Below are 27,293 nucleotides of genomic sequence, written 5' to 3'. Positions count from 1 at the left end.
TGAAACGTCTGGTAAGTGTTAAACTTTATCTTAAACTGTCGCATTAACAAATAAGAAAATTGTTGAGTTAATAAATGCCTCGTAAGACGTGTAAATGTGGAGCTGTTTCGTACAGTTGCTCATACAAATGCACATACTTTCTGGTACAAAATTTGTATCGTAAATCTTTATTTCTGTGTACTTGCTCTTGGTGATTACTATATTCAAATTAATTTAAAAAATTCCTGTAACAAATGTTACAATTCATTTTCTTAAAAGAACCAAAGACTAAAAAAGTAGCTCATTTTATATTGCTACTATGCAAGTCTTGCTTGTATAGAAATACGATATACCTTCTTCTGTATAGTTATGTCTCGCATTTAATGCAAGTTAATTGTTATTTATTAATAAACTAGACTCCCCTGTACCATAGTTTTAAGATTAGACTATTATTTTCCGGTAATATGACTCCCATATCTATGCAGTTAGACCGAAATATGTAATTTTGAGTAGTTTGATAAAGCTATGCTTATTTTCTTGTCATATATTTAGCTGCATCGCAAAAATATATCTGTTTTCACACCACAGAAAAGATTTACAACACAAATCCAAGCTACTTTTCATGAATCAAAGTCGAATTCACTCCAAATACATATTATCACACGTGTTCTTTGGCCAAGCTATGCTTATTCTCATGACATATATTCAACTGCATCGCAATAATATATCTATTCTAACCTCACAAAATAAATTTACAACAAAAATTTTATCTACTTTCTATGAAATAAATTCAAATTAACTTCAAATACATATTATATTCCCACACTACCAAAAATATATGCTGACTGTAACATGGCAGTTCTACTTAAGGTTTATCTAAAATACTTTTTTTGTTCGCACACTTCGCAATAAGTATTTTTTTAAATCATCTGCTCAACTCACAGCACGGATTTTTTTATTTTTAGTAATGTAAAATGTTTATTTATTTAATTTTTTTCTGTATTTTGCTATTACACAAAAGTTTTGCTATTAACTTTTAGTTATATAAAAATATATTTTTACCCGAATGAAACAAAGAAAAATATTAAAAAAAACTATTATCCTAATATGTTTCAGCATTTAATTTTAAAAACTGTGCAATGTATATGTTTTGTTTGCTAGATTTTAAGTTTACCAAAAAAAGCAATGCAACGAAATTGTTGTAGTCCTTACACACACTCATGTAATTTAAAGCTAAAATCCTAATAAATTAAATATTTATTTTTAAAGTTTTGGTCAACGTCAACTAAATATTTTTTACGCTATTTTTTAGGTGCGCCAACAGCTACCTTAACAAAAAAATACATTACGTTACTAGCTGAAAAAATCAAATACAGAATATAAAAAGTTAAAATTGAGTAAAAGTTAAAAAGCGAACGTTTACTGCTTGAAAAAAACTTGTAGTCGAAAAACGATGTAGTTTTAAAAATATTAATCAAAATGATTGTTTAATAAATTGCTGAAACATAACAATTAAAAGTTATCTTAATATACTAAAATTAAGAGTAAACAAATTTTAAGTATATTTTTAGTTATTATAACAGGTTAACTCGTCATAATTTTATTTAAACCAACAATGTACACTAACTCCATTGTGGTTTTGTAGTTTACTTTGACACAAAAACTTCATAACATTTTTATTCAATAAATTTACAGCATAAGTAAATTTATTTTAAAAAACTTCATATTAAATATTTTACAAACAAATTAAACACTATTTATTTTTTTTAAATAATTCCCACTAATAATAAAAAATTAGGTTTTTTAATATTTTACAAACAAAATAAACACTATTTATATAAAAAAAAAACAAAACTTTATTTAAATACTGTTAATAAAATTTTATTCCTAGAAAGTCTTGTTCTGTTTAGGATCCTATTGGTGGCATCCGCTACAGCCATGAGAGCAGTGGGGGTTGAACTCACAACTTTATGTAGTGTAGCATATGTTTCAGATACTACACCACGCATTACTCAATAATACTCCTAAGTGTTGACTCAACAGGAATTGTTACCGTTTCTAGCGCCTTAGTAAGGATAAAAGTTCTGTCCACTACACCATTCTTGCGGTATTTCTTTGTAAAAGCCGATTTCCGACTATCGTACGCTGACGTCTCTTTATTTTTTCTCACCAACTAAGTGCACCTGAAAAACAAAAAGAAAAACATATTAGAAAATTCGATAAATTCATTTATAACTGACTATTTACCTGTTGTGTTAGTCCGCCTCGTCCATAAGTAACTCTAGAAGAAGATAGAATGGTAAGGATGCCAATAATTACACAATTTGTTTGTCAAATTTATTGCCTTATTCAAATAGAATGGTTAAATAATAAGTAGTTTGTTATAACGTTAAATAAAGAACACAATATTAACTTTACTGTAGGTTCTACAACAGAGAATGAAAGCACGTGTTTTCCATAGGTGGGCACAGTTAAACGAAAAAGCAACTTCGTTAAATGGTTATTCGTTACACATAACAGTAACTTCGCTAACGTTTTTTCGGTAAATTAAACCAAGTGTAACGGAAGTTATCGTTAAACGTTAACGTTAATATTTAATTAAAAAAAACAAAGAAATTACCTTTTTTATAAAAAAGGATTTTAAAAAAATAGTTTTTTTCTTAATCGATGTTTTAACTAGACGAAAATGGTTTAGAAGAAGTTTTTAAAACTGGCTTAGGCCCAATGCCCAAATAAAAGTGGCTGGATAGTAATTACTTACATCGTTTAAAAATTGCGACGATTAAACCCGATAAACGGCGATATTAAACATATATATTCCTTATATTACCATGGATTTACTTGTAAAATATTGAGTTAACGGGCTTAATTTAACGGAAGCACAATTTAACGAAAGTTAACAGATCCGATAACGATTTTTAAAATTAACTTAAAAGTTAAATTTTAACAAAAAAATTAAACTTCGTTATTTAACGTTTAACGCATTAACGATTTGGTGCCCACCTTTGGTGTTTTCTACAACTGAGAAATGAAAGAAACGTGTTTGGTTTACAAATTAACACTTTTTTACTTGAAGCACCTGTGGTGCGTTTGACGTCATTAATTGGAAAATTAGAAACGTGCAATTAAAGAACTTTAACCCAACGATTTAGTGTATGTAGAACAACACAAATAAATATAAATTGTTACGATTAATTTAATGAACACCACAATGGCATTTGACTTCGCCCTGGTTTGTTAAGACGATATTGCCATCCTTCAACGTCGTTATTTGTGCGTACATATGCTTTGTATACGCTCCACGATAAAGAGTTTTACACTTGGTTATCGATCCACTGTGCCCGGAAATATCTGAGGAATTATTGTGTTGCTCCCGTTACCGCCTTTTTTTCGAGTTTTTTTTAAATGACCAGAAACGGTGCTATTGCAACAGCGCCGCTTGTACCAACAATTCCCATACATCGAGAATCAACGTTTTGTATTTCCTTTTTTAGGAGTGTTAACAATTTTATAAAAAAAAAACTTAACTTATATGCTTATCGTAACAACTTGTTAAATTTTTTTATGTATTATACTTTTTGTCAAATTTTATTTTGATTATCGGTGAAATATGGTCTTAAGCTGACATTTTACGCGGCAATTTCGTCACCGACCCCCCGCATTTTTTTTTTGCAGGCCGAACCTTATGGCCGAAGATTCTGTCAACCGTTGGTACTGTTAGTGTATGCTACTTTTAATCTGATAGTTTAATATAATTTTTTGATTAATTTCAAAGTAGGAACATTATTTTATATTGCATTATTGTAATTGTATATATTGATAATTGTTTTACTTGATTCTATTTGAATAAGGACGGTAACAATAAAACTGTGAATACAATATTAAACTGGGTAATTTTATAACAAACCTGTTACAGTATTGCCTCAATCAGTTAATCTAAAGCAAAAGCTTTTTTTAAGTAGAATTGTTTTAAAGAACAAGATACTGATAAACACAATAATTTTGATAATTGTATAAATTGCAAAAAACAGGGATAAAATTGACCAATAAGATGGTCTTTAATGGAGAGCCTATAAGGAATTGGTGTAGTACAATTATTTTAATGAGTTGTTATGCGGTGGGGGAACTTGGGCATTTTCTTATTGGAATAATTTCAAGACCACTTTCTCAAGATTTGAAGTTTGGTGACCAGGGTTGTATTTTTAACGAAAGTGCAACTTTTTCAAATAAGACTTGTTCGGAATACAAAAATATTACATCGTAAGTAATTTTTTTGAACTTGAAAACCCTGTTAAAGATAACATTTTTGGTAAATAATTTTTTGCTGAAAATTTTAAGTAAAATTTTTCAATTTAGTTTAAAAAATGTAAACAATAGCCACAAATTATGAATAAACATGTGCTTTAGAAAAAAATATGGCAATATCCCAATAAAAATGGGAAAATACCAAAAGGAGGGAGTAAAGGTAAGACTGCAAAAAAATGAGAATCACTAAAAAGAGAACTGGCATAAGGATGGGCTCAAGGGAAAGTGTTCTGTGGTCATATTTTAGAAAGCAACAGCAACGGTTGACATGTTGGTTCGACCAGCATATTTAAAAAAGTGATTATTTAAGTAAAACATACCCTCAGGTGTCTCTGATTTTATCACCCTTATACTTTGCCCCATTAGCTGTCACTGCATTTAAGAAAATATTGTAATAAAAAAATGAAGTATATACATTAAAAATACTAGAATAAACATTTTAATACCAAATTTTAAAAAATATGTTTTTTTAATATTATTATTTTTTTTAAAAAAGGTGTGTTGGTAGTGGAATATGCCGATGGGATTACTTAGGATCAGGAATAGAATATCAGTTGCTAGCAGGACCATGTTTTATAGCTATATTTACAGTAATGGGAATTGTTATTGCAATTGTTGGTGATACTTTTAACAGGTATGAATACTAATTATTTTAGAGTTTTTAATATCATAACATAAATAAATGTTTTTATTTTTCCCCCAATTATTAGAATCCAGTTGTTGACAGCGTGTATATTTTTCTTTTCTGTTATGGCATTACTAACTGGATTTACCAACCAATATTGGCAGTTGGTGTTGCTAAGAATTGGATATGGTGCAGGGTAAAATAAAATTTTTTTTTCAAAATCACTATTTTACTTTGCTTTTTACAACCTTACCAGTTTGGTTGCTTTAGCACTTTAAAAAAATAAAAGTTTTTCACATGATTGATTACTTGCTTTTAACACAATTTATTTATTTACTTGTAACTAATTGTTGTTTTAAAGGGAGGCAGGCTGTGCACCTCTAACTGCTGGAATAGTTGCAGACAAGTTTAAAACACAAAGTAGGGCTCTTGGTATGAGTATATTCAACTGGGGTATTTACTTTGGTTATGGTCTTGCTTTTGCGGTGGGAAATTATGTGACAGCTGCAAATGTAAATACATTTCTACAGTTATATATCATTCACTTTATTTATTAATCTATTTAGATTTTATCTGTTTAAGGTTTGTTAATATTAAGAAGTTATCTAATAATTCAAAAAAATACAAATTATTGTCAAAATCTATTTTGTATTAAGATTTATTATTTTTAGGGTTGGCGTTTGAGCTACATTATAAGTGGGTTAAGTGGATTTTTTGTTTTGTCACTCTTGTTTCTTACAGTTAAAGAGCCAAAAAGAAAAAAAAATTTGTTTGCAAAAAATGTTAAAGAAAATGAAGATTCCCCAGCTCATATTCATCTACAAAAATTAAAAAAATGTGAAAAAAACTTATTGTCAGGCGATGATTCTAAAGTTAAAGTAAAAAGTAATTGTTTAAAAATTTTATAAAAATCTGAAAAAAAAATGTTAGGGGTAAGTGAAGTTAAATTTCTAAAACGTTTTTTGTAGTAATTATTTAGCTGTTTTTTTTAAAATTAAAAATACTGTTAGTATATATATGTTTTAAAAAACAATAGTATACTTTACCTTGATTTATAGGTGGCTAAGATAAATGTAACAAAATTATTAATTTTGCAGAAAGAGTGCAATTTTTTCCTACAGCATGGTTAGCAATAAAGTTATTTTTACACAATCCAGCTATTCTTATGTTACTCCTGGCTGCATCAGTAAGACATACAGGTATAGCTTAAACAATTTACCTATCATACTTATATTTAACTTTTCTTTGAAACAGTTAGTGTTGTTTAAGTTTTAGCAAATAATCTAAAGGTTGCAATGTCACAATTAAATGTAATTAAATAAAAATAAACCATTATTTTAAAAAAAGTGTTATGTTTACCAACTTTGAAAACCAATGGTATGAAACCTATAAAATGTTTTATACTTAAGTACACCAAGCCCATATACAAATATTAATTATTATTTTAAATAATTACAGCCAGTTTTTGTTGGGCATACAACACACAGATTTACTTTGATACATACTACCCAGGTACGAACCTAGGAATGTGGATGACTTTATGTTCAATTGTGGGAGGGTCAATAGGGATTGCTTCAGGGGGGATTATCTCTGATCTCATTGTATCAAGTTATGGTAACTTAGTAAACATGTGTTTTTAAATAAATTATATATGTAGAAAGTTTAGAAAACATTATTAATATTGAAAAAAATTTGTCGAGGTTGTTACATAGTGTTTCAATATTAAGCTGATGTCCTAAAAATTATTTTATTTTTCGCAGGTATAACACAAAGATTATGGGTGCTTGTTGTTAGTCAAGCAATTGCTTCTCCTCTTGCTGTACTTGTTTTATACTTACCTCCTCCTTACTGCTTTATTTCACTTATATTTGCTTACATATTCGGTAAAAAAACTAACATTTAAAAATCGAAAATATTTCTTAAATTTTTGTGATTGTACTTGTACCTAAATATTATAAAGATTTTTTATTTAAAAATATTGGAATCATATTTTATAATTATGCTCTAGGATTAAATTGATTGTTTATATCCATGGAATCAAATTTTGGAAAAAAAATAAAACATTTTTTTAAATATAATTTTAGCTGAAATGTGGTATGGTGTTACTATGACAGTTTTAGTAGAAATGGTACCTTTGGAAATTAGGTCTACAGCAGTTGCTTTGTGGGCATTTGTGGTAGCTAATGTCGGTGGAAATATTCCAATAGTTGTGGCTACTTTAAAGCATACAGTTGGTGATTTAAGAAATGCCTTGTATATAATGTTTCCAGGATTTTATTTTGCAAGTAAGTATACAGTATTTAGTGCTTTAGTATTGATTATTTATTAATTAAAATAAAGTTGAAGACAAATAATCATACTGTTTTACTGTATATACATTAAAATATCATTTCATATATTGTTATGTTTTAGAAAACAAATCATTATTTTTAGGTTCAATTTTATTTTTGCTCACTCATTTACTTATAAGAAGACAAAGACAAAATACAATAAAATAGATAACATTTTCTGATCTCCAATTTAATAAAATAATAATAACACCTGCAAAAAATAAAAAATATAATTCCTTGTAACTAAGCTTTATATAACACAAACAGAGCTATACAAGAATAAAGTAAAATATAGCTAATTTATCTAATGACACAAAAAATAAAAAAATAAACATACAACTGTAACATTTTTGAAATTCACAAGCCTTAAATTGTTTATAACACAAACAGTGTTGTATAAAAAATAATAAGGACTATTTCAATTTATTTAATGACATGAAAAAATGTTAAAAACATATTTTTTTTAATTAAATAGGATTACAATAAAAATAGCCACCAGTTTGTCTAAAAGCCTAATATGACAAGTTAAAAAAAATTAACATTAAAATAAAAATTACATAATAAACATATTTTAACTTTTTTAAACCTAGCAGACTAGTATTGCAAAGTACGCTTATTAAACACTAAGTAACATAATCATTTTCTAGATTCCCCTTAATTTACTTGAAAACAAAAAAAAACAATAAAATTTGCCCTTAATGTTTTATTTATGCATCACAAGGTGTATAAATATTACATGTACTTCCCTTACTAAAAATCTGGTTTAAATTGAAGTATATTTTCCCATGTACCTTAAACAAAAGCCATGGGGTGCATCGAAAGGGTTTCCCATATGTGCTGGTGCCTGTATTTCTTCAATTAAGTCAATGATTTCATTAGCTGTAGTGGAATCACTGTCACAGCGTAACTTTCGACCTGATACATCAAGTAGTCTGCTTTTCATATTTACGGAGTCTGGTAATATGTCTGGCTTTGAAGGTTGTGGTTCTTTGTTTTCAACCATATCAGGCCAGTTTGAACTTTTATCACCTTATTATTTTTAATTGTTAATCTTTATATTTTTAAATTCTCAAAATGTTTTTAGTCAGAAAATTAATTTTTATTTTTATTAAATTAGAAAAAAATATTATATATTGGTGAATTTTATTGTTATGTGATGGTAAATATAGAGCAACGGTTATGCTTAGTCTTTAAAGATTTGCATCTGAAAAAACTTTTTTATGTGATTAAGTAGTTAAGGAGATTTATTAGCATTTCATTTATTGTCTGTGTTTTTCTTGAAGGGTTTAGTGTATCCAATTGTGTTCCAATCCTATTTTATATTTAATTTATAGGTTGCTATTTGGTTTTAAAATTTTGGTCAATTGCGTAATATGATATTAACAACATAAAAATAAATTTTGGTTTACTCACCATACTGATGTGCTTGTTCGCGCATTAAAAATTGTCTACTATATATTATGATATTAGTGATTTAAGAACTTGTTTTAAAACTTTTTTTGTTTATTTATTATATTAAAATGGTTGTTTATTTATTAAAATTTAATTTAAGGCATTAAAATTTTGTTATAATGCATGAATTAAATTTTTATCTTTTTTTTCATAAAATTAATATTTCTATTGCATATTAAAATTTAAGAAATGATTTCCTAAAAATTTATTTTGTTGTTAATTTTTTGTGTAACTAACTACAGTAAGACGAATGTTTTAGTCTTTAAAAAGATCAAATAATTTAGAACTGTATTTTAATTATCATATAAATCCAGTTTTATTGTTGATTTAGTTTTATTTAGACATTATTGAGCTTATTTAAATTTGGTATTAATGTATTTTTAACAGGTGTAAGATTAATTTCCATTCAAGGTGTAATTTGTATAATTTGTCTGTATAAAATAAACAATACCCTTTGCTTGGTGTTAAGTTGTGAAATTGTATTAGCCACATGATGTAAAATTAGTAAAAACTGTAAAAAGAATTAAAATGTTTCGATTGGATTTTCGCCATGTTTATTGATCTTTGATATGTCAAGTTAACTTATTTTCACCACAGCCTTGTCCCTTATTGCTTTAGGCAGTTTTAAATATTATTTCATATCTGAAAATTGATGATTAGTTTTTGGCATGTAAAAGCTAGCATCATTTAAAGTGCCTTATTTAGGGGTGCTAAGATACTTTAGGAGCAAGGTTTAAATTGAGAACCTCAAGTTATAAAACCATGTGCCATTGTACCAAGCCACATTTTACTTTACTCTTTATATTAAGCCACCTTTTACTGTATAAAACAATCTTAATACCTGTGGTAAGTTTAGTAACTTCGCCTTCAATTGGTTGGGTTTCATTTTGTGAATTTAATAGCCTGATAACAAGACTTTGTAGTTTTTCCAACTTTTCCTAAATGATAAGAATTTAAAATCTCTACCAAATGTTTGTCTTTAATTTTAATACATATATACACCAACCTATTTGTACACATAAAACATATTTAAGTGGCAATGATAAATAACTGGCAATGATCGGCATGGCAACAATAAGAAAATAAAGTTTTAATGTTTTAGCTATGAAGTTGCTGTTTAAAATAAATATTTCTAAAAAACAATAATCAAGTACATTGCTAACTATTTGTGAATTGTCCACTATTGGTTTTGCAGCACAGGCGATTTTCGGGCAAAATTATAAACACACGATCAAACGATGATAAAATACACAACTTTTAGTTGACTTAGTTTAAAATATGTCATGCTTAAAATAAAGAATAAACTTAATTAATGCAAGTTTCGAAAATTTATTTTTAAATCACTAATTTAAAGTGTACCTGCATGAGTTGTCTGTCTTGAGCCATGGATGAAACATATTCATCTTTTTCATGGTGTCTTTGTTTTAATAGTTGTCTTTGATTGTGATACAAGGTAATATATTCACCTGTGCAATATTGTTGAAAAATGTAATTTAATGCTTCAATATAAACAAAATTTAACAATACTTCACTATTTAAAATGTCCATTAAAAAAATGCATCTGAATAAAAAAAATGCATCTGAATTTTTGTATATATCTTTATCCTCGATGTGAGAAAGTCGAATCCCTGACTTAAACATAGAGTAACATCAGTAACTCTTGACCCAGTCTCCAGTTGCCTGTGGCAGTTTTGGATATTATAGTTTATAATTGCCCGATAATTATGCTGCTGATTCAGTGCTGGCTCAGCAGGACTTCATACCGTTTATAGCGCCTTACTCAAGGGCACTACAGCATGGGATCAGTGGGAATTGAACCCACGCCCTCATGTGTGGTGTAGCAAGTGTTCTTACCACTACACCATGCTGCCGGCACATAACAAATTATATTGAAAGTTATTTAAACAAACCTAGATCCAAGCCCTACTCATAACAGGTCAAAAAATACACAATTTGTAAAGTTTTCAAATAAAACAATGTTTAAAGATCCATATTATTGGATGTTTTATCTAAAATTAAATAAATTCTAAAAACATGGATGTTTTTATCTAAAATTTGGAAAACAGTTTTTTTAAAAACAGTAAAACTTACCAATGGTATCACATTCATTTTGAAGTTGTAGATTAATATGTTCAAGGTCTTCTACCCTACTTATAGCTTCAATCTTTTCCTTCATAACCACACTGAATTTGTCCTAAATATTTATTTCTTATGTACAACCCCTTATTGTTTTTTTATAATTCTATTAGTTTTTTATATTAATAATTTTTTTGTTAACTTTATAGCTTGGTTAAAGTAACAAACATTGAAACACCATACAGGACCTTTTAATTTGATTCCATTACAACCAAACTCCCTTAATTAAACCCCATAACACTTAAACCGTTACATCTAAACCTTTCACATTTGAACCTCTTTTGTATAAACACAAAAATAAACCCTTCCGAAGTATATATATAAACACATATAATTTAACACGTGACCAGTAGTAAAATTACAAAATCACATTGGGTTTTAAAAATGCCTTACACAAATATTTTGATTAACAAAAATTTCTTACATAAAAACTACAAACAAAAATTTCTTACATAGAAACTACAAACCCTATATTGGTACTTCCTTAAATAATGATATCAGTATTAATCGTACACATTTAACGCTGCGTAAAAGTAATGTTAATAAGGAAGCTACTATCTCATACATTTCACGTTCTGGTAGAATAATTAAAAAAACAATAAGATACTGTGATTAATGTATTATTTTGTGCATTTTTAACTTATCATATCCCTCTTAGAATTTATATACGCAATCTCTACTTTAAAAGATAAAGGGTGTAATTATTACAAATAGCGCCTTTAGTGTTCATGTATAAAAAGAACCACACAGCATTTTATACTAGTAGATATATATATGTAGAATAAATAAAAAAACAAATAAATAACCAAACTTTTTATATGTGGGTACAAGTAGGTTGTTCATGTAAAGAGACTTTTACCAATAACTACCAAATTTTTATTATTTCATTGTTTAGTGAATTGTTGGCAAAAAATTATTTTTATAAAACCTATCAAGCCTAAATTATTAAATTATTATGTACCTGCAAAAGTATCATGTTTTCAAGATCAGTACTTATTAAACTATCCAACTCAGCTTTCAATAAATCTTTCTCTTGTGTTAACTCACTAATTGATGTTTGCAACCTTGCCACCTGCAAAAGTAAGTATTGTTTTTTTTTCGAACAAAAAGGATGTTTTAAAAACATTTAAAAAAATTTATCCTGGGCAAAGCAAAAAATTTAACATAGATTAAAGTAAATTTTTTTAGCAAAAATCAATTTTAATAAAGTTTAAAAACATGTTCACCTCAGAATCATCACCTTTGTTTGAATCTATTTTATGTTTTAATGATGTTACGATGTTTTTTAACTCCTGATTTTCCTTCCTAAAACAAAAGCAAATATAATTATCACAGTATTACCTAGAATTTAATTATTAATTGCACAATGTAACACATACCCGAGTACATTAATATTTTCTTGCAATGCATTTAGTTTTTCTTTATATTCGGCTTTATCACAAATACTTTGCTGTTAACATAAAAAATGGTAACTTTTGGGTTTACTTTATTTTTAATAAACAAGGATCCGTAAATAGCTAGTTATATATAAGGATTAATATTTTTTAAAGCAATGAAACATTCTTTTACCAAAAATGGCATACATATAATTTAATTTTTAATGTATGGTAACCAAAAGCATAATGCAGGTCACCTTTAAATGTATTTCGTTTTTCTTTTCTTGGTTTATACCCAAAAAATGTTTCTCATAATTTGTATTAACATCTTTAAGGTTTTTGTTAGTAATTTGTAATTTGGTTTCAAGTTCACAATTACTGTGCTCTAAGGAAGAAACTTGATTGGACAACTTTATTTTATCATTTGTCTAAACAAAGTTTTTAACTTTTTTATTTAACTAAAAAAATATTTGTTGGATGAAATATAAGTTAAACTACCATGAAGGGTAGATACAAAACTATATTAATTTTAGTGTTAAAATCATTAAAATACATTAAAAAGGAAACTCTTCTAGTTATCTTACAACAAAAAGAAAAAAAATTAAATAAAAAAAAATTTACCAATTTAATAAAACTTTCTTGCATTTCCTTCAGTTGATTTTTGAGTTGTTTATTTTGTTGAAGGGCTCTCGAAATTGTAGATTGGTCACTTTGAGTTTGCTCGAGTAATCTTTTGTACTCATCTTTAGAGATTAAACTCTTATTCATGTTTTCACTTAGCTTATTAAGTTTGCTTTGTTGAGTCTCATTTAGTCTTAAGCAAAAAACATTAATAAGCATAGGTTATAAGAAACATTAAATAAAATTAGTTATAACATTAATTTTCAATAAAATAACAATACCAAAAAACAAATATTGCTCCTTGTGGTTATACCTTGGGCAAAAATGTGCCAAAGTAAACAATATAAAGTACTACCTGGCAAGATGTTCATTGTTTTTTATTTGATTTTGTAATTGTTGAACCACCTGACTTTTATCATTACTAGTTGCATGTAATTGGTATGTCAAATCACTCACATTGGTTTCTAAACCAATTACCTATAAAACATTTTAAAATTGGGTATCTTTAGTAAAATATGACCAGTCACTGTTAGAATAATTACACAATTTTTTAGAAAAGAATTGTTGAACCTTTTTCTGAATGGTATTTAACTCAGTATCATCTTTCAAAAAACTCAATTTGCTTGATAAAATTTCGTTTTCAACATTTAAGCTTTTATTCTTATTATTCAACGTTGTAACCTTTAAATAAATAAGTTGGTAAACTTGATTTAGTTGTTTTATTGTATGCTATAACAAATTATAGATTTTATTTGCATCTGGCAAACCTGTGTGTTTAGTTCAAGTATTTGTAGCCTCATTTGAGCATGAACTTCATCATACTGTTTACCAAGTTGATCTCTTTCACTTGTCAGTTCATCAAATATTCGTTGATACTAAACCAAAACAAAATACTTTTAATTTTTTCCATATTAATCAAATAAAAAAATTACTACTTGAAGATAAAATAAATTGTTAAAACCAACCCTAACAAATACCATTTTAGCAAAAACATTTTAACTTATTTTAACAAAAACACTACACAAGCACATTAAAGAAAAGAATAAAACAAAAAGTTACTTATTCAATATCCTAACTAAAATAAACTATAAATAAAAAAGTATTTAGTTTACAACTAATTATAAGTCATTTTTTAACAATCGCACACCAACAAAAAAATAAGTATCACTTGTACTATACAGTCTGCAAAAACATTTATAATTGTTTAGACAGTTAGAATGTGAAAGGGGAGTCAGTATGGATCAGAACACAAAAAATGATATTTGACAAGGTCCTTAGAAGTACCATGTAGTAAAATAAAACTGTTTAATTGTTAAACAATTTTAAGGTAACAGTGTTATCCAGATTTTTAATAAAATGACAACCTTGTATTACATATACAGTGATTATAAAGTTAGCGTTAAGGTATATCTATACAAGGTATAGGTCGGGTTTAAGTATACTAATACACATGTTAAAAAACCTTTAAAAAAAGAAATTCAGCCTGAACCTTAAAGTACAAGAGTATCTTCAAGGTCTGTAAAGTACAACTGATCCAAAACCTTGTAAAATTACCATATCCATTGAGGATATTTTTGTTTGATAATTCTTTAATTAAATACATTTGCATGCTTTTTTGTTAATTTTACTCGTTAGAGGCTAAAAAAAATATATGCACTAATTTTTCAGGCATAGTACTGAAGCAATATAAATTGAACCTTAAAAATACTAGGCGCTCTTTTAAATTAATACAAATTTTTCGAAAGACAATTTCAAAAATAAAATATTTATAAGACAATTTGTTATTTTATTAATTTAACTGAGAAATTTATATATTAATAAGAAAAGTAAAAACTTTTCTCAAGAATCATTTACATATTTTCAATAACTATATTGACATAGTATAGTGTGGCATTGGGAATTAAACAAGGTTAGTGCTTCGACGTGCATCACATGCAAGCACCTACTTAGGCAATATACCAAATTTAATGCCACTTTAACCTCAAGTAGTTTTTGATTAAGGCTTTCCCTTTCACATTGAAATTTTTCGATCTGAGAGTTTGGACTTTCATCATTTTTGTTCGCCAACTAAATTTATAAAATATAAATTCTAGAAGAATGCTTTTAAAATAAATGCAGAAAATATAAAAAGTTTGCAATAATTTTGTACCTTAATCACTTACTTGTTGAAGTAATACTTCAGCCATTGCTAACTTTTCATTAAGATCATTTGCTTCTTCAGATAACTGAATACATTCACTATCCTAAATATTACAGGGTATTATTTTTAAACAATGTCAGAGATTTGGCATTTGACAAATCATAAAATTAACTTTTAAAATAAATAGTTGCTAACAAAAATTAACTAGACTTTATTCATTACCTAGTTAAAATAAAATTGTTATATTTACAACAACATATCCCTTAAAATTTATTAATTTATACCTTGGTTGCCAGTTTTTGCACAAGTTCATTTGCATACATTTTATTTTCCTCATTGCTCCGCTGTACTCCATTTAAACTAGTTTGTAAACCGTTTCTTTCCTTTTCTAAGGAACTTTTAATCTGTAAAAAGTAATAATTAACAATTTAATATATTTTGGCAAAAAAAGAAACTAGTAGTTATTTTTATTTGTAACTCTGAAGTATATTTAATACCAATGGCTAAACACATAAAAAATTCTTGCTGCAAAACAAAAAAATTTTAGATTAAATCTTTTGGAAAAAAACTACTGTTTTCTATTTAAAAACTAACCATGGTTAAATATTTTATATTGTCCTCAGAAGTTCTTTTTTCACGTTCTAAAGTTTGAACTTGAACTTTATAATCCTGCAATTGTTCATTGTACTGCTGTTTAGTAAGCTGAAACCGTTCAGCTGATGTTCGAATCTCATGAAGTTGATGTTGTAATTCCTGTTTCTCTGCAACTAAGATTCCAATGGTTTGCATTTGAACCTAAACAATTTTAAAAATAAAAAAGGCAAATAAGCACAATTTAAAACTTAAATTTATCATTTTTGGTAATTGGAAAATATTTCAAATACGCAAGTTTTTAGGACCTACAGCCCAATTTTTTGTATTTAGGTGATATACGATAAATATTACTTTGATGCAACAGGAGTATTAAATATTGACACGAAGATTTTGTAGTATACTACAGCATGAGCACCACCATACTATCAAACCCCAAAAAAATGAAGTCTAAAAAACAGTCAATTCAATTTACCTGCAGTTGTTGTTGAAGCATTGTTTGTTCCTTCATTGTTTTTGTATAAAGCTCCTGTTTTTCCTGTTAGTAAAATGTGAAAAATAGTATGTAATAAGGTTCGTAAATAACTGTCAACAGCTTACAAAAATTTAAAAGACAGAAAATTTTTTGAAATCTTACACTTTCAAATTGAGAATAAGAACTTTTAATTTGATGTGCCAAGTTTTCAATCTGCAACTTAAGATCCTGTTCTTGATGAGTTAAGCAAGCAATTTCTTCAGCAAGTTGTTGGTTTCGATGCTTAATAAAAATTAATTAACATACTGAAAAAGATACTTATGCACTTAATATTCCACAAACAGATTTTTAGGTAACTTGCAAATTAACCAAATTTAATCAAAAGATTTGTATTATAAAATTTAACAGCAAATATTACCAAATAATATTCTTTAAAATATAAATACGGTACATAAGAGAAATCAAATTGTAAGTTGAGTTTAAAAATAAAACAGAGATTTTTATATATCAAAGTTAATACAAACATGAAAATGTAAAATGTCGCACAATTAGAAACAACATACCACATTTTTCTTGCAACAAGTACATTTGGTAAGATTAGTGTAATTAAACATTTTACAAGTATAGCAAGCGTAATACCTCTAATTGAGTAATAACAATCTGGGTATGAGAATTAGTTTGTAAGGATTTCACCTCGTCAGTCTTAAATGCCAACCCATTTAGTTTACTTGATATTTGACATAAAGTTCCAGTTGATGCTGAACTAGGAGAACTAAAACATTAACAAAAAATTTAAAAAAAATAAAAATTGCTTACATTATAGTTTTAATTTATTTAAAAACCTCAACAGATAAAAAGTTTATTTTATAAAAATACATTTCATTTTCTATAAAAAATTGTAAACAAATAAGTTTTTATTAATAAAAAGTTAAAATATTTTAAAAGATTGCTAAAATCTTTAAGTTACTTTTCATTAATATCTTCAATCTTAAAAAATCCTCGAGATGTTTCTTCAACTTTATTATATTCAGTATTAGTTTGTATATTTTCATTTTTCCTTTCTTCAATTAACAGCGGCATTTTACCAATTATAACTGGTGATTCATTACCCTTATTTAATTCCTCTGTATAAGCATTTACTACAACATCTTCTAAATTGTCAAGTTTTAGATCTGATTCAGATATACAAGAAGGCCTATTTAAGATTTCTTGTGTATTGAATTTAACTGGTTCACTGTTCTCAGTAGACTTGGTTGTCGAATGTTCCAAGCCACTGGAAATCAATACAAATTGTTCACTTTTTTCAGGTAATTCCATTTCAAAAATTTTGGTTGTTCGAGCATTTATTTCTATTTCATTCTAAAAAAATAGTTAGATCTTTTTTATACTTGTGTTACAACTTTTTATTTTTAAATTATAAGTTTCTATTTTAAAAATAGGCAAATTAAGTTTTTCCCCTTTATCATTACTGCAACAAGTTTAGTTTTACATGATTATTCATGCCTATATTTTCTTAAGTATTAATGTAATTATAGAAAGTCCAATAAAAAATAATGGGCCCCTAATGGGCCTAACTTAATGCACTTTGTATTATAAATTAACAAAACTAACAGTAAATAGATTTGCTTACTTGCTTAACTTTTGGTTTTCCTTTACTGGGACTTTGTTTATTACGATTTTGTTTAAAGTTTTGAAGCTGCATGAACAAAATTTAAACAAGAATAGTTGTAAATACAGATAAACATTTAAAATATATATATTGTTAAAAATAACGTTTTAATACTTAATTACATTTTTCAATTCATGTTAATAAAAAAAACAACTTTGGTAAAAAACGGAAAGCTCACATAAAAAATATTTTTTAATAATAAAATTCTAAAAGTACAATTAAAACATCCAACTACATTTAGTTAATAAAATAAAAAACTTAACTTACTTTTCGCTTTGCAGCTTTTTTAGCAGCAGCAATTTCTTTTTTTGATGGCATTTTAACAGCCACAAGTTGCAAAATAAATTAGAAATAGTTAATACATTTTTTTAACTAAAAAAAATAATTTTATTTGAACTAATTCTGTAAATAATAATATTCTAAAAATTTAAAATTGTCATTTTTTTACATTCATTTTTACAAACATTGCAACTGTCTAAAATAGCTAAACAATTTAAAATTTTTAAAAATGTAACTAAAAAGGTTTTTATAAGCTAAAAATTTAAGCCACATTAATATTACATTGATTTTTATAAAAAGGCTATATTAATATTTTAACATTTTTTAACCGCTCTGTCAAAGTTGGCCCTTTCCAATTTATGAATATACCATCTTTTTCATTTCCAAATGATGTAAAATATTTTTGACCTTGCTTGCCTAAAAGTACATATTGAGCTTGATTTCGAGAAAGCAATTTTTCATAAAATTCCACACCCCCTTTTGCGAAGTCCTTAGAAATGTTTGCCACTTTATTGTCAATAGAATTTAACATCCAAGCATTTATGCTTGATTTTGCAAGTTTGCATAAAAACCAAACCAATATCACAGACGCAACAGACCATCTTATAAGATAAACCAGTGGTATTTTTTTATTAATTGAAAACATGAATCGAGGCCCATGAAAACAGACCAAATACCAAATGAAAACAAATATTGATGGTATTAAAGCTTGAAAAATGGCCCAGTTATCTTTAATAAACATTAGGTGACTAGCAATAGCAAACTTCTGCGCGGATTGAGATAAAAGCAAAGATTTTAAGAATTTGCTTTGATTTTTGCTTCTGCCCGTAACCAAAGCTTTTGATTGTCCAAGTTTTACATTTAATTCTTCTGCCTCAATAACGTTATTACAATAAAAGGTTTTTGGAATGCCAATCACATTGGTCTGTTTCCATTTTGCAAATAAATCAAATCCTGCACTTGCTACATCTGGATTTGTAGACACAAATGAAATTGCTTCTGAATCCTTATAGTTCATATCCTTTTTAACAGCACGCAACAGTTGATATTGGTGTTCCATTGGGTAGTTGGAGCATTCCAATGTAGCATGAAAAGGCATGTAAAAATTAAGTGGAAACACATGCTGAAGACCGTTTTTTAAAACTAAAGATGTTGCAAAAAATCCGGTGGTCCATTTTCGATATTTAACAAATGCTTTGTACGAGTTAGAAATTTGGTTCATTTTTTAATTTAAATTACCCTTACAAGTTAAAGTTCTAAAAAACTTAACAAAAAAGAACTACTTCATATGGATACTTTAACGGTACTGTACGAAGTTTAAAAATGTAATAAAAAATATCTTTAAATTTATAAAAACACTGATTAGGCCATTGAACTTTGTCAGCAAACTGCCTATGGCTTTACAAAGCAATCCTACTAATAAAAGCCCAGTAGCAACCGGTGTGTTCAAAACCTATGTAAAGTTTTAACTCATCCGGAACTAAAATATTTGGCGACCAGTATGTTTTAACTTATTTTTATTTAAAATAATTGGCAACTGGTGTGTTTTAACTTATTTTGTTTTAATAACTGGCAACCGGTGTGTTTTAACTTATTTTTGTTTAAAATAATTGGTCACTCACATGTTCAGCAAACGAAAAATTGCTTTCTTCAAAAATTTCCCTTATATTTTGGAGATTTAAAGCTCGGCTACTCTTTGTAACTTTTCAACTAAGGCAGAATGTTTTTAAATTTTTCAGTTTAATATCAGTTTTAGAATATGGATTATCGATTTGGCAGAATTGTTTTTCCAATCTATTGGCCTTTTGTATTTTATATGACGTTACCATACAGAATCTTTAAAATTCTAAACTATTATTGTAAAATAGAAAAAAAACAACACTATTTTGCATAGTGTTTAAATGTTTCTAAATATTTTTGTTGTAAAGTAGCTTCTCTTAACAAAAAAAACTTTTATTTAATACACAAAGTAACCTTAAAAAAAGTCGTTATTAACTTGTTGTACCACATTTACAAATACTCCTATCTTATTTTGTAAATATCTGTTTATATTCTCTCTTCTCTTTCTTTGTAAATAAAACTCGTTGCACTTCACTAAAAAACGGCTAATCTTTTTCTTAGTCCTCTTTTAAAAAACAACAGTTTGGAAATAATTCAAGGCGTCATCCAGATTGCATGGTACATGGCTGTAAACAAATTATTAAAACACCTGTATTTTGTTAAAATGTAATCAATATTTTCAATTTACCTGAAAAATTTAGGATAAGTTTCGTATGATCCCAATGTAAGTACAGCAAACCAATAACAATGGGTAGTGCATTTGTTGCTAATTTTATAAGATTGGGATGTTGGTACATCATAACGGTAACGCTTATAAGTTAATTTGAATAATCCTTAAAAACTTTCTTTTTTTTATTTTGAAAAGATAAATGACCATTTTAAAAACACTATAAAAACTTTGTTTTTGGGTGTTCTGTAGTGAAATAAAACATTGCTAGTAAGATTGTTCTAATGATAATAAATGTTTAATCATTTATAGTTAAAACACACCGGTTGCTAATTATTTTACATAAAAATGAGTTTAAAAACACTGGTTATGGTCGCCAATTATTTTAACTAAAAATTTATTTTTTTAAATTAATAATTTAGTTACGAAAAAGCAAAAAAAAATTTTTGATGTCATGTTTTAAAAATTTCACACTAAACTTAGCACTGCATAAAATCCTCTAAGGGGGAATTGTGCTTGTTTGCGGGCCCTTAACTACAATTTAAATGACTTATTCCCTGCCAGAAAAGTACTGACTTTAGCTGTTTTAAATGAAAAAATGTTGCGATAATGATTAATTTTAAGTTACTCCTCGTTAATTTTAAATAGGCTAGTGCATAAATTTAAGCAAAGGCATTTGTGTTATCACTGGTTTTTAAAGAACAAGAAAAGCATCAATAGCACTGTGATGACTTAAAACGTTTTGTGTTTTGCGTAAAACAGTTTTATGGACATAATTCACAACCACAAAATCTTAAAAAAAAACTGTTTTATATTAACACTAAGACAAAAAAATGCCATTTTTTAGTAAGTTAAGTATTAAAAACTGCTTTCCAAGCTACTGAGTATGCTGGGACCAAATAAGCTAAGACTGCCCTTTAATAAACAGCAGATTAAAACTTGTGTTAAAGTATAAACTGACAGGGTAAATTATTCAATATCTAACAAAAAAGGTGTTTCAACAAGTAATAAACCCCATTTGCACTATGGGTGCCAATTATATAAGTTATATAAGTTGCTTTTTCTATTATAACCATTTTTTTAAAGCAACAAGTGTATTCTTAAAGCTATTTTTTATAACTGCTGTTATTTCAAACAAGATACATCCAACTTAAAAAATATATGTTACAACATCAACAAATACAAATATATTTTAACACATTATTTTTTCATAAAAATAATAGTTTTGCTCTTTTTATTTTTAATAACATTGAAAAGCACCATAGTCTGATAATTGACATAATGGGGTGAGCATTGTTAACAAACTAAATGCATTACCCATGGTAATACAACCATCAACTTAAATTTACTGACCAATGGTTTAAACTACCTGACAGCCTGTTTAACGCTATCTTTGAAATAGTATCAATGGGGACAAGAAAATTCGGCCTGCAAAAACAGTGGGTAGTTTGCGACGAAATTCCCAGGTACAAAGTTAATGTAAAAACAAATTTTACTGATATTCAAAACAACATTTTGCAAAAAGTACAATATTATATATATATATAAAAAGTTTTAATTCGTTGTAAGTTAATGACTATGTTAGTTTTTGAAACATTTATTTTTTTTAAATTCATGTTTCAAAAACTAATTTTAAATGGGTTAATGACAGGTGCTTTTGGCCTGCAAAAATTTTTTTTATCAAACTGCGAGAATTCAGTTTTCGACAAAATTTCGTGCATACAAGCGTAAAATATGACGATTTATGTTGCGTATTTAAAGGAGTTTTTTAGACTCCAAGTGTGCGAAACGCTAATTTTAGCCGTGCATTTTTTTAAACAATAAAAGGTCTTGTGCGTGCACACATTCTTTTCAGAGTGAAATCAGACTTTTCACACAGTCTGACAATGAATTTTTTTTATTTATTTTTTTTTTGGGGGGGGGGGGGTTTCGCACATTGATAAAAGTAAATAATAAATACGATATACAATTAATTCTGTTTATTTGCTTACATTAAATAAAATTTTTATTTTATATCATTCCGTTGTTTACCTTTTTTGGTAATATACTAACAATAAGTAAACTACAGAAGTTATAAAGTTATAACCCAAGGGAACCTGCTAGCTGGCAGAAAATTTTGCTACAGCGAATAATCATAAAAAAGTAGAGATTCCAAATACTTTTAAATCGAAAGAGATTCCAAATATTTTTAAATCAGAAAATATAAAAGAATATAACGGTAAGTACACCAAGGGAAACAAATCATAATCAGACGTAAGATTAAATACGTGTTCAAGGTTCTTAACACTCTAAAGGCCCGTTCACACGGCGTACGCAACGCAACGTAACGTAGTGTAAGATTTCGCAACCATTTAAAATGAACAGAGTCGTTCGCACGTACGAAAGTTCAACAGCAGTTATAATTTCGAAGTGGCGTCTTGCGCAAACCAAATTAGTTTTAAAGACACGCCAGAGTAAATTCGTAGTCAGACCAAACTTTTTTTAAAGACGCGCCAGAGTAAATTCGTAGTCAGACCAAACTTTTTTTAAAGACGCGCCAGAGTAAATTTGTAGTCAGACCAAACTTTTTTAAACACGCGCCAGAGTAATTTCGTAGTCAGACCAAACTTGTTTTAAAGACGAGCCAGAGTAAATTCGTAGTCAGACCAAACTTTTTTTAAAGACGCGCCAGAGTAAATTTGTAGTCAGACCAAACTTTTTTAAACACGCGCCAGAGTAATTTCGTAGTCAGACCAAACTTGTTTTAAAGACGAGCCAGAGTAAATTCGTAGTCAGACCAAACTTTTTTTAAAGACGCGCCAGAGTAAATTCGTAGTCAGACCAAACTTTTTTTAAAGACGCGCCAGAGTAAATTTGTAGTCAGACCAAACTTTTTTAAACACGCGCCAGAGTAATTTCGTAGTCAGACCAAACTTGTTTTAAAGACACGCCAGACTAAATTCGAAGTCAGATCAAACTTGTTTTAAGGACGCGCCAGAGTTAAATTATATGACTTTGCCCCTATTTTGGTTAAAACAATACCGAAGATGTTTTTTACAACCTTAAAGGTTGTATATATTATCTTTTTTTTTAATATTAGGCAAGTTCGCAATTAAAATTTCAGAAATCTGTAGGCCTTATGGTGCAATATTTTATTAAATAGAAAGTGAAAAAGAATTACAACAAAAAAAGAAAACAATAAAAAACTGATGAAATACAAGATAAATATTTACAGTTACGACAATAAAAATCATCCTCGGTTGTGTCCTCATAAATCGAACAGCATATTCGATGAACCCTTCTTTTACACCCATCACAAGCAATCTATTTAATACATATGGTAATTTTTGCCAAACCAATTTAGTTTTTGCACGAAAAGAATAAACAACAATGCATAGAAATTTACCCAATTAATTTTTTCAATTCGCTTTGCAACTCCCTGCCGATGGCAGCAAAGGCAATACATATTCACAGAATCTAAAACTAAAGAAAAAGTTAAGCTTAATAAGAGTTGCCTATCGTTTTTATTAGGACCGAGAATCTTAAAATAAAAATAAAATATTTGTTAATAATGGTAAGGTATCAAGTTCAAGCAAAGTAATTCATAATCGCACGATGAATAAATTTACTTATATCGACAAAAACTATAACGCAATAATTTGTTGAAACACCTCTAGTAATTACAACTGGACATCAACTTGCGCTCTCTGTTAGAAAACTATAAAAACTATGTCTTACAATTTCAGCTTCCACAATTTTTTTTAGATTTTACACTATTAACTAATTTTTTAAAGTTATACTGTACTAACGATTTATGTTGCGCTGGTGAGCAATGTCAAAGTGTGTTCACCGTATTTCGTGAAATTATCTTAGTTTTAATATAACAAGTACATTTATACTGATTAAAACGTCACTAAAAAGAATTCGTATATTAAACTTTTATGAAAAAAATGATAACGTTAGTTTAAAAATCCTTTTTTGCAACAAATGAATTACTTAAAACACAAAGTATTTTCTTTTGAAATTGTTAAGTTCTGGATATGATAAACGTTACCTAATTTTATTAAATATCGTGTCACAGTGTTTTAAATTAAATACCATTTGGAAATCATGGCTTTTAGTTAATTTATATATTATTAAGATTAATTAAAATATTGATCAAAAAATGTATTTTAATTGGAACAATTATTTATAGCTTTAGTTTTTGTCAGTTGCTACACGTCTTACGTTGCCTTTGTTTTGTTTAACTTTTTTTTAAAGAGAATAGTTTGTTTTAATTGGCAAAATCCTATACAATTTTGGTAATTTTAATGTTTTTAAATTGCTACAAAAATCAAAGATTTGTTTTCAGCGTGTTTTTGAAAAGTTATTTTTATTAATATATATAAACTTACGATATAAATACAGTGGTAACTGCATTTAAAAATGGTAACTGCATTTAAACTATTTGCATTTTTTGTATTAAAGTTTTGTATAATTTTCAAATAGGTTATAGTTTAATAAACAATTTTTTTGAAGTAATTATAAATTAAAAGAATAACGATTTTGAAACCTATCTAGTTCATGTTAAAAAAACAACAAAAAAAGTTGTAATTAATAACAACTTTAGGCTATTTTATTTCAAAATAAAAATTTTAAGCATTTATTTAAACAAAAAAAATATTCCAAAATAGGCAGGATTTGATCTTATTTAACCAAAATCCCCAGCAATATTAGTTTTTAATTAAAATAAAAAAATTGACTTCAATTGCAACGATTTCAAGTTAGATTTTCATTACAGATTATGCTGTTCTTATTGAACAAACGCGTTGATACAAATAAACTTTGGTTTGACTATAAAATATTGGTGGCTTGACTACAAAATAACTTTGGTTTGACTATAAAATACTGGCGGCTTGACTATAAAATATTGGCGGCTTGACTATAAAATATTGGCGGCTTGACTATAAAATATTGGCGGCTTGACTACAAAATAACTTTGGTTTGACTCTAAAATGCTGGCGGCTTGACTATAAAATACTGGCGGCTTGACTATAAAATATTGGCGGCTTGACTATAAAATAATGGCGGCATGCCTATAAAATAACTTTGGTTTGACTATAAAATATTGGCGGCTTGACTACAAAATAACTTTGGTTTGACTATAATATATTGGCTGCTTAACTATAAAATATTGGCGGCTTGACTATAAAAGACTTTGGTTTGACTATAATGTATATGCAACTTGACTACAAATTAAATTTTGCTTAGCTTTGAACCACTTTACTAAAGTGCATGACTGTAACATGTACGCTACTTGTATATTTTTTAACTTTAATTTGGCTATATCTATCCATTAAAATACATTGGAGTTTACAAATTGTTTAAAATAATCGATATGTTAAATCGTAATCAATTTTCTGCACAGCCGAAAATGGACATTTGTGATATCGGCGAGAAGCATTTCTTGTGTTCAGTTTGCAACATGCTTAAATCCTGTAATGTATTTTAATGCCCATTTCTCACTAAAAAACAACAAACTATTAAAATTTCTAAAAAAATTGTTATATCTACAAAACTACTATTCACATACATTTGCATGACATTAACTAACCTTGGCTTGTTAAACAGCAAGTGACCCCAAAACAATTTTGTTTTGACTATGAATTAACCCTTGCCCAACTTTGTTAATCCCTAGAACTCGTAAAGTTACGTAACGCAACGCAACGTTATAGCTTGTCGTGTGAACAGGCCTCAACACTAAAATAAAAGTTACAAAAACATTAAAAAATAGTTAAACGTAAAAGAAAACTTTTGTAATAAAGCGAAATGCGTGGTATATATAAAACGTAAGAAATTGGGTTTCAACAACTTACCTATCACGGCGCTTTAAATTATTTTACATATTTTGTGAAGAACAACGTACCCAAAGCGACATAGTTAAAAAAAGTTAACCCGAAATATAAGGAAGTTGTCAACTACAAGTTTAAACCTTATATTTTTGTAATATATATAAGTGATTCTGTATGGCCTGTTTGGGAATTACCTTGTCCTATATGGTAAATAATATTGTCCCGTATGTCCTGTGTGTATTACTTTGTCTTGTGCGTTCCCGTGTGGTGAATAGTCGCTTTTCGAGTGGTCCTGTTGGTATATATGTTATAATTACTTTGTCCTGTGTGGTAAATAGTCACTTATTGTGTAGTATTGTGGGGTCCTACGCGGTCCTATGTGGTAAATGGTCACTTATTATGTAGTCCTATGGGGTCCTATGCGGTCCTATGTGGTAAATAGTCACTTATTGTGTAGTCCTGTGGGGTACTATGCGGTCCTGTGTGGTAAATGGTCACTTATTATGTAGTCCTATGGGGTCCTATGCGGTCCTGTGTGATGTAACGTAAGTGGTTGTTTGCTTTGTTGCCTATTTACAATGTTTTGTGACGTAATCGTTCCGGTTTAACGCCTTTTTAGTCTACGTCACTACGCCTTTAGTTTTGCCCCCATTTCTCAGACTAGTTGATAATGTGCTTGTTTAAGATAAGAGGGTTGCTTTTCACAAATGAATTATATTATTGTTTTTTCTTTGTTTTATGTTTACTAACGAGATTCTATTTGAATAAGATATTAAGTCGTTAATTAAATTGTATATACTGAAAAAAAGTGTGTTTATTAAATATAAAATACGCTACAGTGGTAAATAGGGGGACGCGGAATTTGAGGGAATGGAAAATGAAGGAACGGAAATTGAAGTAACGGAAAATGAAGGAACCGGAAAATGAAGGAACGGAAATTGAAGGAACGGAAAATGAAGGAACCGGAAAATGAAGGAACGGAAAATGAAGGAACCGGAAAATGAAGGAACGGAAAATGAAGGAACCGGAAAATGAAGGAACGGAAAATGAAAGAACCGGAAAATGAAGGAACGGAAATTGAAGGAAAGTGAAAAAAAGAGAGGCGGAATTATAAAAAAATAAGGGGACGCGGAATTTGAGGGAATGGAAAATGAAGGAACGGAAATTGAAGGAACGGAAAATGAAGGAACCGGAAAATGAAGGAACGGAAAATGAAGGAACCGGAAAATGAAGGAACGGAAAATGAAGGAACCGGAAAATGAAGGAACGGAAAATGAA

General features: G+C 28.0%; 3 protein-coding genes across 5 annotated transcripts; 1 reads left to right on the top strand and 2 right to left on the bottom strand.

Annotated features, from left to right (window-relative positions):
- The first annotated feature begins 3,738 nt into the window (after window positions 1–3,738).
- On the top strand, window positions 3,739–8,934 carry LOC145744081 (MFS-type efflux pump MSMEG_3705-like). Of its 3 annotated transcripts, none has more exons than XM_082562180.1 (10): window positions 3,739–4,239; window positions 4,781–4,918; window positions 4,995–5,105; window positions 5,271–5,421; window positions 5,581–5,794; window positions 6,007–6,108; window positions 6,422–6,523; window positions 6,670–6,792; window positions 6,994–7,194; window positions 7,343–8,934. In XM_082562180.1, the coding sequence occupies exons 1-10, from the start codon at window positions 4,031–4,033 to the stop codon at window positions 7,405–7,407; spliced, it is 1,416 nt and encodes a 471-aa protein (XP_082418306.1). In that variant the 5' UTR covers window positions 3,739–4,030; the 3' UTR covers window positions 7,408–8,934. The 3 variants fall into 3 exon arrangements, with proteins under 3 accessions (XP_082418306.1, XP_082418305.1, XP_082418307.1); XM_082562179.1 differs by having other exon boundaries at window positions 6,368–6,523; XM_082562181.1 differs by lacking the exon at window positions 3,739–4,239 and adding an exon at window positions 4,440–4,581 and having other exon boundaries at window positions 6,368–6,523.
- LOC145744080 (golgin subfamily A member 2-like) lies at window positions 7,378–18,139 on the bottom strand. Its single transcript, XM_082562178.1, has 22 exons — window positions 17,967–18,139; window positions 17,661–17,726; window positions 16,998–17,389; window positions 16,670–16,802; window positions 16,193–16,312; window positions 16,031–16,093; window positions 15,559–15,759; window positions 15,249–15,368; window positions 14,987–15,067; window positions 14,805–14,891; window positions 13,592–13,699; window positions 13,395–13,505; window positions 13,180–13,301; window positions 12,825–13,017; window positions 12,461–12,631; window positions 12,207–12,277; window positions 12,054–12,132; window positions 11,789–11,899; window positions 10,783–10,885; window positions 10,051–10,157; window positions 9,533–9,629; window positions 7,378–8,268 (listed from the first exon to the last, which is right to left on the bottom strand). The coding sequence occupies exons 1-22, from the start codon at window positions 18,015–18,017 to the stop codon at window positions 8,003–8,005; spliced, it is 2,853 nt and encodes a 950-aa protein (XP_082418304.1). The 5' UTR covers window positions 18,018–18,139; the 3' UTR covers window positions 7,378–8,002.
- Window positions 18,140–18,143: 4 nt separating this feature from the next.
- LOC145744083 (transmembrane protein 177-like) lies at window positions 18,144–20,673 on the bottom strand. The gene has a single exon (XM_082562182.1). It carries the CDS (start codon window positions 19,198–19,200, stop codon window positions 18,280–18,282), a length of 921 nt encoding a protein of 306 aa, XP_082418308.1. The 5' UTR covers window positions 19,201–20,673; the 3' UTR covers window positions 18,144–18,279.
- Between the last annotated feature and the right edge of the window lie 6,620 nt (window positions 20,674–27,293).

The sequence above is a fragment of the Corella eumyota genome, chromosome 2 (assembly GCF_963082875.1).
Source record: "Corella eumyota chromosome 2, kaCorEumy4.1, whole genome shotgun sequence".
In the NCBI taxonomy this organism is placed as follows: Eukaryota; Metazoa; Chordata; class Ascidiacea; order Phlebobranchia; family Corellidae; genus Corella; species Corella eumyota.
This window is presented reverse-complemented; position numbering and strand designations above follow the sequence as displayed.